This window comes from Atta cephalotes (assembly GCF_000143395.1).
Source record: "Atta cephalotes unplaced genomic scaffold scaffold00008, whole genome shotgun sequence".
NCBI lineage: Eukaryota > Metazoa > Arthropoda > Insecta > Hymenoptera > Formicidae > Atta > Atta cephalotes.
In genome coordinates, this window is record NW_012130072.1 from 1,972,931 (window position 1) to 1,986,821 (window position 13,891).

The 13,891-nt window shown below is 26.0% G+C and overlaps 2 protein-coding genes across 2 annotated transcripts in view; both read right to left on the reverse strand.

Annotated features, from left to right (window-relative positions):
* Positions 1-457, reverse strand: part of LOC105627118 — a 3,594-nt gene extending 3,137 nt beyond the window's left edge. The window contains exon 1 of the mRNA XM_012208398.1: positions 221-457. Coding sequence (XP_012063788.1) covers positions 221-457 — 237 coding nt within the window. The remainder of the gene's footprint in view (positions 1-220) is intronic.
* Positions 458-10,045: 9,588 nt separating this feature from the next.
* The window catches only part of LOC105627119, a 5,695-nt gene continuing 1,849 nt past the window's right edge, over positions 10,046-13,891 (reverse strand). Inside the window, exons 2-5 of the mRNA XM_012208400.1 lie at positions 13,298-13,567; positions 11,714-11,844; positions 11,336-11,501; positions 10,046-10,492 (exon numbers count right to left, since the gene is read on the reverse strand). Of these exons, the coding sequence (XP_012063790.1) occupies positions 10,094-10,492; positions 11,336-11,501; positions 11,714-11,844; positions 13,298-13,567 (966 nt within the window). The 3' untranslated portion in view covers positions 10,046-10,093. The remainder of the gene's footprint in view (positions 10,493-11,335; positions 11,502-11,713; positions 11,845-13,297; positions 13,568-13,891) is intronic.

Consider the following 13,891-nt stretch of genomic DNA (forward strand, 5'->3'; position numbering starts at 1 on the left):
CGTANAAGTATACTAATAAATAAATTATCTACTACTCTCTCTCTCTCTCTCTCTCTCTCTCTCTCTCTCTCTATCTCTCTCTATCTCTATCTCTATCATCTCCTCTCTTTTAATATTAAAAACATTATACATATTAAAGCAACTTCTAGTCCCCCATTATACATATTAAAGCAATTTCTACTCCCCCATTAAAAACATTGTACATATTAAATTAACTTACGATCTTCTGTCGGATACCGTGTACAGGAGAGAGTTTGATAATGATGAATTTTTTCTCTTTAATCTTAGAGTCACGTGAATATTCGGCAGTAATTCTAATCATGTCGCTAGTGTAGTTGTCACCCTTGCTTGTAGCCGATTTCGAAATTATATGGGTAACTTGAATCGAATCGTCGTTTTCCGATTTTCGCAGGATTTTCTCCATAAAGCATAGATCTAGCCATGATGTTTCTACCATTTCTGAAAGTAGAATTGGAATTAGAGATATTTATCGAAAAATAATGTCCTTTTCATTACGTTATAGAACACAAAAACCATTTAACTTATACAATTAATTACAACATTTCCAATATGCAAAAATATTCAATTAAAATGTATTAGGGAGAGCCAATGTTGGATGTAAGTTGCTAAATTCTATATTTATAAACCGCAAGAAAATTTTTCAGTAGTCATATGCTTAAACGACAGTAACAACACAGAAATTATTTTTATAATTTAATAACATAATTATCTTTGTTAAAAATTAACACAATGTCATGACTTATTTCGAGCTATAATTAAATTAACTTTGAATTAATATAATTAACAAACGTTTCAATTTACAAAGCTTTCCTCAGTGCTACAATGCAGAATATAATCTTAAATTAACGTACAAAAAATAACGGATACAATGAAAATTTAAAAACTATCAATGGTGAAGTGTCAAAATATAAAAAGAATATTAAAAAATTCGAACGTCAATAAGTATTTTGCCAGATGACAATAAGATAGGAACTTTAGATACTTCAGTCAACAGTAGATTAATTATGTTTATCGATAAAGATAGATTTGTCAATTCCTCGGTTGAAATCAAGAATCCAATTTGTTACAGACTTGTATCAAATCATTTGAGAATTCTTTAATTAGGAGTATTTTATGATATTCTGTAAAACAAATAGATTTATTAAGATAATATATTATTAGTGTGAATAGAGATACAGAAATCAAATAATAACTTACGATAATTTATATAAAATTCTGTAATCTAAGCTCTCAATCAAAATTTTTCAATTCGGTTACATTAAAGTTACTGATTGTTGCTCGTTTGAAAATTAACTGATGTGAAGGTCAAATAAAAATAAGTCGAATTAAACATTAAAATCGAATGTAAAGTCTATTCAAAACTGTGATCATTTATATTCTCGTATATCATCAAGTATGTTAAAATAAGAGTTATCCAATAACTAAATATCTTTCATTAAATTTAAACCGTTTTTTTGTTTTTTAATATGTGTTTCAGAAATATTTCTTTTATGATAATTCTTTTTAAAATCAAATATTAACTTTTTCCCAATCAGTCATGATTAATTTCCATGATATGTTTCGAGATTACTATTTGGACTGGTTTAATTTTATATTATTGTGATGTTCTTTAATTCTTGTTTGCAATTGTCTCTTTGGCCAACATACGATGCATCGCAGTTATTATAGTTTACTTTATATATGACATTATTATTTTTATCATATTGATTTTTGTCTTTATGAATTTTGATAAGTTTTTATATTTGATTAAAGTCGCCTATTATGGGATAGGTTCTCAATATGAGATAGTGGAATTTCTGCTAAACTAATAAGCATGTGGTTGATTTTATTATGAACTTATTATGAACTTATTACTCATTTCTTTTCTATTAAACTTCTTATTAAACGTCATTCACAGAATGAAACATATTTAGTAGGAAAACTCATTATTAAATCATGCATGTTGTGAAAAAAGATTCTTGAAATTGGATATTGTCAAATTTTATTGAGTTTAGTCTTCAAACCTTGTTTTATTATAATAAATAAATATTTGATAATAAAGTCTGCATGCAGTGATACATTGAGGTCGTATTAATAGGAAAACATGTGATAATGATTTGTTTAATTATAAAGATAAATTTAATTATAAAGATAATTATAAAGATTAGCTTCAATGATCATGAAACGAGGCATGAAAGTCGTAATATGAGATACTCAGGGTATTTCCTAGCTAACATGAGAGCATCTAAACAATTTAATATCTCAAACCATATTATTGAATGAAATGTTAAAAATGACGATTCTATTGTTAAGATTACTCACATACACATATAATGACACACATCAAAGATTATATAATTATATGTAACATTTAAATTCTTTCCTATTTGTATATAATATATATAAAATATATAAATAAGGCTGTATAAAAAGCTTATCTTTATTTTTTCCTTAGTTTTCTATTATGAGATACCATCTCATACAAGAAAACTCTTATATCTCATATTAAGAACCCTTTTTTTGAATAAATAAAATCGGCACTTTCGATAAAAAAATTTCACATACAATAAAGTAGCTATTATCGGTCGCTAACTTTTGGTGATAAATCTTGAATATATTTCCCATAAAATTAACACGAAAATAAGAAAGGTTGCAAATTAAATAAATTACAAGTCTTTAAAAAAAGGTATCTCGTATTAGGCGACTTTACCTTAATTTATTAAGCTTGTTTATAGTCATGTTTTTGGATTTATTAATAAATTTAGTAATTTTATTAGAAATAGATCTTATATATGAGAATACCATTATTTCTCTCAAGACTCCACAAGTCAGTGTCAACGTTATCTGAGTTGGTGTTATTATATAATTATATTATATTATATAATCGTTATTATATAATCGTAAATTTTTTATAAACCAAACTTTTGATCTTTTTGTTAATATAATAAAAAATCATTCCTAAAAAAGGATAATCGTTAACTTTCAAATTCTCTATTATAAATTCTATGTTCTTATTATAGAATGTAGAATTTGATAATAAGATCGCTTTATCAATTAAGCTATGATCTTTTTATTATGACATGCGGGATGATGATTCAAATAGAAGAAGATAAATACCTCCGAGAACATCTTTTTATGGTACCAATCTAAAATAATAATATTATCTTTATTGATGACCGTAAATTCAAAAAATTCAGACAATGGTCTTCATATTCAATAATGAATTTAAGTCTATCATGTTGTTCATTAAATGAATTTAAAATTTGAATGACTTTATCTTTAGGTACAATCATAAAGATATCATCAATATAAAGTATGTAGAAACCTGAAAAGAATTTAACATTCTCTCTTCCAAATCCTCCAATGACAATGTCAGAAATGATAGACAAAAGGGGAGAACCCATAGATATGCCAAAAGTTTGTTTGTAAATAATCCCATTAAAAATAGAATATGTCGATGTTAAATTCGACCGCATTAATGAATTCATTCTTTGGTATGATTGTGATATCTTTAATGGAGTCTCACTTTCCTATCAATCCAGCGCAACATCCAATGGAATATTAATGAACAGAGAAATAATATCTAATGAAATCATTATCTTTGTTTTGTCAATCGTCATTCCAGTTAATTTAGTGTGAAATTCAAAGCTATTTTTTATTCTACTCTTTGCACGAGGGATTCTCAGAGATAACATCTTGCAAAAAACCAACTAACGAATATAAAACTGTGTTGATTGAAAAAATAATAATTCTAAAGGAAACGCCTTTCTTGTGTATTTTTGGTAAAGCATGCCTTCGGCAGGATGGAATCACTTAATCGAAGACAATTCCTTATCCGAAATGAATTTCTGATGCCATTTTTTTAATATATTATTAAAATTTCTTTCAATCACTATTGCCGATTTTTTTTAACCACCAAATATGTATCTTTAAGTAGTTCAATAATCTTATTATAAAAGATCATATCCATGGCTATGATTACGTTGCCTTTGTTCGCTTGTGTGAAAAGTATGTCTCTGTTATTATTACATCATTCTGTCGTTAAATTCATCTTAATTTTTCTATCATGAATATTCAAGTGGATTATTATAGAGAAACTGATGGAATTCCGAAATGGCGATGTTCCTAATTTTCGATATCAATCATAAGTTATTGCGATTGAAGAAGCTTTCAATATCTTTGAATTCTCTGATTGATTTCTCTTTATTATTGGAATCTGGGATATTAAAATTGCTACCCAGTTGTAACAGATTTGTTACATTGCAGGAATGCTTGTCTCACTTAAATTGACGAATTTTTTTTTGTTAGTTTGTTCTAATGAATTAAAAGAAATGCCTCTAAATTTGTCAGGTTCGATTGATGGTGACTAAAGGTTCATTAGAATCAATCAAAGAAATATTTTGACTAAACTTTCACATTTTAATTTCTTTTTTGTCGTTCCTAATACAGAAAAAAATGTATTGATTGAATATCTTGGAATTATCAAATTCTTTTTCCGTCATTAACCAACAAAACTTCTTTTTATGTTTTAAAAATAGTCTTCTTTTTCACATTTATAAAAGGACTTGTGATGATGTGATAGGATGTGTTGCCACAAGTGGTCAAGTAAAGAGTTAATAAGAGTCTAAGTAATCGAGGCTATTCTCTTCTGCAAAAAGCTAATTGTTTTGTAGAGATCAGAAATTTCAATATGAAGTAATTTCTTTTTTAAAATGAAAAGTTTGTTAATGGAAAATATAAGGTGATGACATCTATAATAATTGGCTCTAAATATTGGGTTAATTGTTACACTTATTATAGTTATTGGAATCAATTGTCATGCTCATCCCGTTAATAAGTCGGAGATCGGTAGTTCTAAGTCTTATATCGGTGAAGCTGATCAACAGCCAACTTGTACAATTAACGCTGATTGGCCAATTTCATTGATTAAGATTTATAGCGAATTCAATTGGGCGCACTCAGTATGATTAAAATCATTGTTACAAACGTATAAAATAAAGAAAATAATATAAAAATAATATAAAATATATTATATATAAACATAGAAATCGATTAAATACTTAATATATTTTATTGCATTATTAGGTAAAATATTAGGTAAAATATTTTATAATTCGAAATATTTGCATTTCATTTTTATACTCAAATTAAGTCGGTTTACAATGTCTTTAATATGCATTAGTGCATACTAGTTCTTCCAATCGAATTCCATTAAACTTCAGACTCATTATAAAGTCAATATTACAAATCTAGATTTTAATAATACACATATAATTAAAGAAAATATAAAAAAATGTGCATAACATAACTTTATTAATAATTTTCAAATATTACGTGATAATATGTGATTATTATAGACATATATAAGTACATATAATTTATGTTTTCAAATATATTAAATTGTAAATTATTGCTCATAAAGTAAATTTTCTAAAGAAATAGTTGAAATTATGATATATAATAATATATGATATAATAAACACAGTAATAAATGCTACATTTAATGTTTCTTTTAAGTGTATATATCATTTACATTTTAAGTGTATATATCATCATATCCCGTATATCAACTATCCTTTATTTAGATATTTTGTGCAAGTAAGAAAAAAGTTCTATTGCTGCAGTTTAATGTAGAAAACTTAAAGTATTGATAAAAAGAATTACATTAAAAGAACTAACCTGACGTTTTATTCATCTTCGTCTTCAATTGTTAATTTCTCTTAAATTATTTCACTGTTCCGTTTCGGAAGTCAGCTTTAAAATGATACACGTAACACTAAATTTACAGACTTTATATTTGCATCGTTATATTATCACATACTTGATATCTATATTAGAGTCATGAATAATTGAAGTTATTCTTGATTGAAATCAACATTCAACTCATGCAGATTTGTTCTTCAATCATGCAATAAATGTTAATTCTATAGAACAGTGATAAGATGATAACACGATGTAAAAAATTAATTAATGTACGCTACTGAGCTATAAAAATATCGCACAGTAAATGATATTACTGTATACATGCAAGTCATCATTACTTTTGTTTAATCCTTACCTTCACCAATAGACAAAGTGGTGATAAAATTCCAAAATGATAGTAGCAACTGATGAAAAATTTCGCTGAAATGATTCATAATATAATGCAATGGTTTTGTCAATAAAATAAAATTTTTAATATTTGAAAAAATTAAACAGTATCAATTATAAATAATATTTGTGAAAAATTAAATTAATTCAATTTGAGTTGTAAATATTTTAATAATTTATATTTAACATCCGATATGTAACAAACAAAGTTTTTCGTAATTACGATGATCGATATTGTTGTACAAAATAATGAGATTTTAATTCAATATATATTCTCGAAATAGTTAACATTTCATAGTTCTTAGGCGCATTGAATTTTATAATCATTTTAGAATTACATATTTATTAGAGGCATTTGTTTTTCGTGGAATATACATTCTACGTGATATTTGTACAAAATTGAGAACAAAGAATTTGTCAGTACAAAAAAGATAAAGAGAAAAGACATGTATGTTGTAAAAATATTTATTTTACATATTTGTATAAAAAATAATGAAAATTTACGAAAAATACCGCGTAAAGGAAAGTTATTTATTGCATATAAAAAATAGTATCACATAAAGAAATTGAGAAATGAATGTAGAATATAATTATCTATATTTTTCGAAAAAAAAATCTCAGAAACAAAAATAAATTTTTATAAAATTTAGATGACTTTTCTTTTTTTAAATATTAATTTATTGAGATAAAAATAGTTTGAATAAATGAGAGAATGAGCTATTATTTATATATAGATAAAAAGTACTTCTAGGTTCGCCGATACCTGACTTTTTCTTCTCTCAGGATTATCATCCTCTTACAAAAAGCACTTGCGGATAATAAATGAAATCGCGCGCGATTTAATTATTAATAAGTCTTTCCCATAATACTGCAATATTCTTTGTTTATAAAATCCATGATAGGATTTCCTAGTCGGTTGCTGGAATCAATACTTCGGCGAGCATTTCAAAATATTCTTATATAACATTTTAAGTACCATTCATATTAAGTACCATTTTAAGATGTTATAACTCAATCACAGGACTTAATTTTTTTAAATATTTCTTAAGATAATTTTTTTAGAGTAAGAACTGTAAATATCTTAAAGCCGACGAATATAGTCGAGTATGTACAAAACACATGATAAATGTCGATGATGCAATAACACTGATCACTGCAAACAATGCCTCTTTGTGAGGATGCCTCTTACTTGCCGTCAAAACATTGGAGCGATATGATCCCACCACTTTGAATTAATTTTCCATCAAATGTCGAGCCATGAAAAGTTCATTAATTCGATAATTTCAACGGCATTATCGAAGCAGACGTACGACTCAAAGAATCTGATTATGATTCGTTTATTTAAACCGGCAACTTCTCCATCGTTAGACTTTTATATGAAGATTATGATTTTTCTCAAATATCTAAAAATTTAGCTATATACTAATATAATTTAGATATATATGAAAATTATAAGGTATTAAGAAAGGCATATTATGTACATATCCTTAAAACTTAAAGTACCGAAACTCTCTTACTTCGTCGAAGTTGTACACTTGGAAAGGAAAATATCATTTGAAATATAATATTCATGGCTCACTTGTAAAAATGATCAAATGTCAATCAAGCGTTAGTTTATCACCAATGTAACTAAACAAATTTAGAATAGGTAGAAAAGATAGATTTTGATTATAATTTTTGTAATATGTAATTACGACATCAATCGAGGCTAGATATTAATAAGAATGAAAAATAATTTTTTTATTTATTTCCTATTTATTATCATTATCGGTAAACAATCATAAAATTCTCAAATGTTTAATTTTTATATGTTTTCATCGAAAGACAAAAACGAGAATTTAGTTAAATTGTTATTAATTACGCAATCTATATTAATTATGGAATTACATGAATTGTGTGTTATTTGTAACGTTATTTATTAACGTTACTTTATTTCTAATTTATATACAGTTAAAAATGTATAGAGATATGTATAAAGATTCAAACGAAAGAAAAATTTTGTATTAAACAAAAATGATTATCATAAATCATCACGAAAGTAAATATATCCAGTTATAAATTCTATTTTTTATCTTGTTTCATTTCTAAATGATTAAACTGCATGAAACGTCTGTGATATATGATCTATCTATGATATATGATACTATCTCGATATATGACTATACTTATTATCTCGATCCATTTACAAAATCAACTAACAACCGTGTAAGATAGTAGTTGCGTGAATGATAATATATGATGTTTCGTATTATCTATCACTTATCATGATTGCGTTCCAAAAAAAAAATATGAAGATATTTGAAGTGACACTGACCTGCCAGAATAGAATTTCAAAGTTGAATGATAGCAGGCTGACAGTGCGTAAACAATACGCCGCACAAAAATCTATACTAAAGCTACGCGCCAATCGTACTGTTATTTGAAAATGTAAAATATCTATCAAATATATATTTCATTCCTACAGATTAATTGCACTTGATTATTATTGTATATTATTTTTCTGATTATTATTCTAGATTATTATTTCTGTTTTATTTTATGAACTGATTGATATCATTTTAGATATTTTTATTATACAGCGATTGTATGCATTGAAGGATAGAGGGAAGAGGATTGTCATTGGTGAGAAAAATAAGTGCACACTTGCCTCAGTTCAAATTAAATTCAATATTAAAATAAATTTAATATTAAAAATTTATTATTAATAATTAACTTAATCAATAATAATGGATTATATTGGGTTGTCCGGAAAGTTCGTGCCGATGCTGAAGGAAAATTGAAACGCAGAAAATTTAAATTTTAGTATACATTTATTAAATTATATAGGTTAGTCAGCACGAACTTTCCGGATAATCCAATAATAATTGTACGTAATGTAATCTTGCACATAAAAAAATCAGAATATGAATTTAACTGACGATCGACAGCAAATGTTTAGGAATGTCTTTTTTTTAAATTGATTTGAATAATTTTAGACTCAGCAAAAATTAGAAAAAAAGATCTCAGAACTTATGTAGAACATATTATAGGGTCCGGTTATTTTGTTACTTATTATTTTGTAATGTTTTTTAATTTTTCTTGTGCGCATTCTAGTAAATGTTAATATAATCTAAAATATTTTTTAAATATGTTTTAATTATGTTTATTATTTATATATCATTTTTGGTATCATAAAATATATATATATATATATATCTTAATCTTTAATCATCATTTTCTTGTAATCATTTTCTAATCGTCATTTTCTTTGTTAACATATAAGGAATGGACTTTAAAAATGCATTTTGTCAAAATTTATAATTTTCAGAAAACGAGAAGAAAGCCACAAGAAAACTGCGTGTTTTAAGAAAATAATAATTTTTCAATCAGTAAGATCTGAAGTGTTCAACAAAATTGCTAAACATTTGCTAAAAATATTAAACGAATATATATTGTTTGCCTCTAATTGAAGGACATAATGCAATTCGAATGTCAAGATTTTTTTAGCATATAAATTGATGGTGTAGAAATTTTTCAGAACATCGTTAGAGTAACTTAAAATTTTTATTTTTAAATACTGAATGCCATTTTTAACTCGATAGATGAAATTTTAGTCAAAATGCATTTTGGAAGCCTGCTCCTCATATATTGAATTAAACGTATATTTACATAACAAAACAAAATGTATCTACATATAAGTATATATACACCATTATCTCTGATATGTTGATAAAATATTTTTAAAAATCACGATTTATTTTAAAACTTTAACAAGTCGAAAATGAAATTATTATAAAAAAATATTTTTTAATTTTTCGAGCCAAAAATATCATTATATACAATTTCACGTTTATTTGTTTAAAAAAAAAACCCTTTTTTAAAATAACATGTCAATATTTTTCATCTATTGTCAATTTTAATGTATTTGTTATATTTACGTATAATATCCTTATTTCCTAGACTTTTATTTTTTTTCTTTATTAATGTTCTATCTCTGAATGTGAAATATTATCTATGTGAAATATTAGAGATCCAGCAAACCCCACTCGTCGTACAGTGGCAGTCTTTTTATCAATATTTTTTTATAACTCTCACTTTTTAAACCTGCATTTATATAAGTACCAGTGCTCAATATTTCATCCAAATCTTTCGCCTCAGCTTTACTGCACAGCATAAACGGTAAAATGACGAAGGATGTTATCATTCCAAAACTAGCTCTTCGTTTTAGGGTAGCCTTTAGTTCCTTCATGGTGGGCGGCTGCGTCTTGCAGTTCAATAACTTCATAGTCGTTGTCAAAGTATCAAGATATTCATTTAATAGAACATCTCTCTTGTATTCAATGATATCGAGGGAAATACTTGAATTGAGAAAATAGAGAAGATCGAGTGCCGGTGATGCGTAGACACTTATTTGGAAATCTACCTGTAATAAAATTAATTTTCATTCCATCAAGCTTTTAATTAAGCCTACAGCAATTTTATTGGAGATAAATTCTATGCATTACACACACGCACACAGTGACAGAGAGTTGGGGGAGGAGAGGGTGGAGGACGTCATGTTTATGAAGTCGCGACGACAGTGTAGCTCATATGGATAACATCGATAGATGAATATGCCTGTATGATGCATTTATTCAAAACACATTTCATTTTCAATGATTTTAAATATCTTATACTCATCGTCTATTTGGCTGATTATTATTATTCTAACTGAAATTACGGATAATTAAATTGCATATAATTGCATTAATATATACCATAATAGTGTCTTTCAAAACAAGATCTATTCATTTAATTTATTATTATGTAAATTTAAATCATTGCATTTAACTATGAAAATTATAATAAATTATAATAAATATAAAATTATAATAAATATTCAGAAATGTACATAATTGGAATAAAATGGCTGACAATGAGCTATGTTAATTTATGTTTATAATAAGATTTATATTTGTCTGATTTGTCTATATAAGATATATATTCAAAGTAAATTCATTGTTTCAACAACACTCCAAATAACATTTATGTTGCATAAGGTGAGCACCTTTTAAATGTTTTATGTCTAAAAGGTATCTTATGCAACATTATGCATGTTATTTGAGACATGTCTATCATGTTAATACATACTAAAAATTTCACGAATGATTATATTTAACTTAATTCTTATTTAATCTTAGTCGCAATATAAAGTCATGTTTATAATAAAATAATGAGCACATGTTTGGAGAGAGTACATGATTTTTTATGACGAAATAGTACTTACAAATATCTGATCAGTAGGTTTGCCATTATTGTCATATTTGAATAACATATTATTCACGTGACAATCACCATGATTAATAACATTAAATTCATCTTCACAGAGTTGGCTCGCATTCAATCCTATTTGAAATATATGGTCGGCGAGTTTAGCAATTTTTTCCGAGTATCTAGCAATAAAAATCAAATAAATGTAAAGTTATATGGAAATAATATAAATATTAATTCAAACAGTGTAATTCGTATATATATTTGCAATTTTCTTCTTAACATGTTCTACTTCCTCACATTAAATAATTATTATCTTCTGTCATGTATAATAAAATACTTTGAATACTTAAAAATAAAACAAAATAAATGTTGTTATTTATACAAATCTTACTTTTTCACTTCTGGCCAGTTCACACTCTCGTCTGCTAGAGCTTTCATGCTCTTAATGAAAATTTCTTTTATATCTGGAGGATGCTGATTAGAAAATATTCCTTTCGTATACATCTCTTTTTGCTTTGGTTCCTAATATTAAAAATTAAATATTAAAACATTTTTATTAAAAAACATTTTGATGTATTTATTCATTTTTATAAAGTTAAATAATTAGATTTGTAATGCGAAAATTTAAAATATCAAATAGATCAAGCTACATAAGAAATTTACACAATAATTTTAATATATAATATATAATTTCTTTACAAATTTATTAGCAAACCTTTTTTTCAGAAAAAGTTAGGAGACAGTTTAGACAGTATGCATTTTGAAAAGATATTTTAAAAGAAACATTTTTAAAATTTTATCATAAAATGATTTTAAGATGATTTTTACTGAACTCTTAAATGAGCAAATATGCAAGTAGTGCACTGCGCTACGCAAAGATACATTAATAAGAGAGTACGTTAAATTAAGTTTTAAAAACAAATATTCTCGACTCTATATGGGCGTTTGTTCCTATGAAATTTAATATGTTTCGAAATAAATACTGTATACTAATTAAAAGAATACTAATTAAAAGTATTTGAAATTATTAATCGGATTGGATAGTTGTTCATTTCCCAGAGATATAAAAAAACTTATTAAAAACTTTCAGTATGTACAAACTATACTCCGAGCCATTTTAGCAGAAATACAAATGAAAAAATTATTAAAAAATGCTATTTATGGGCTCTTGAAATTGAAATAATATAGTATAATTGAAAAATTGCATTCTCCATAAGAATATTTAAAAGGTATAATAAAAAGTATTTTATTTAAAAGATTGCTAAATAAAAATATATAGGAAAGTGGCGAAATTTGCACAAAGGCGTCTTATATGCTACAGGGTCTTTTAGCCTATTCTGTAACGTTTAATTAAAGATCGTTAATAACGACCTTTCGATATGATTTTATATGATTACGCTGTCATTACGAAGCTTTTTCACTATGTAAAATATCTGCACAACGACTCTAGATAGAAAATTGTAGTTAAAAAGTTACAAAATATATCTACTAGTTTTTAAAATATTTTTTTATTTATTTTTTGGATGTCTTTAGAGATAAAATACTTTTTAGACGTCTTTAAATCGTTTACCAGCAGCACTATCGCTAAATGACTGTATTAAAGTTTTCTTGTAAATAGAAAATGTTACGTGATAAAAAGCGCGTGATAAAAATATTTTAAGTTTAATACAATATTAAAATGGAATTTTTAATATTACAATTATAAATGTATTTAATATTACAATTATAAATTCTTCTCTGTAGAGTTATATAAGATGTGTCGCACGTAATCTTAAAATATTACATACTCTTCAATTCGAATTTTATGAAATGCAAAGTGATGTTTCACTAATTTCACGTATAATTTTTATATTTAATATTAAGAACTCTTTATATTTACGCAAATTTAAACTTGGAATAGTTCTTGCATTCGTCAATATCATTGATCCGAATTCTTAATAATTGCAACAAAATGTTGCTACTGATCACGCGTTACCTTCTCGCATAGAGCTACGGAGGCTGCATGAAACATGGCAAGTCTGTGAAGCGCCAATATGGAATGATCTAGATCAAGACCAGACAAACGATCAGCCATTTGAAAACCGAGAGATGCGAGATCTTCGATCACCAGAAGTACTGGATTTTCATTTTGCGCATAGAGAATTTTCGCGCTCAAGCGATGCTTCGATCCCAACAACTTATTCATTTTATTCAAAGTATCGGACATCATCGACATTTCGGTGTGAAAGAAACCTGCTTGTGTGACCTGTGACAAGTTTATTTAAAATAATCAAGTGTAATCTTTTAATTTAACATGCACTTATTTGTGATATATAAACCTAAGTAAATCTAAATAAAATTTGTTTAATAGAAAGTTTCAAGATTTAATTTGAAACAAATAAAGAAGAAGAAGATGTTTTCTTTAAATACAAAGTAATGTATATTCGCTTATGTAAACTTGACTTATAAAGATAATTTCATTTTAATCACTGATTATCTAAAAGTAAGATAATAATCCTAGAATCTTTTCGAATAGAAATGTATGTATTTTAAAGTAATAAAAATTTTTCCACTGTTATCTCTCTCTCTC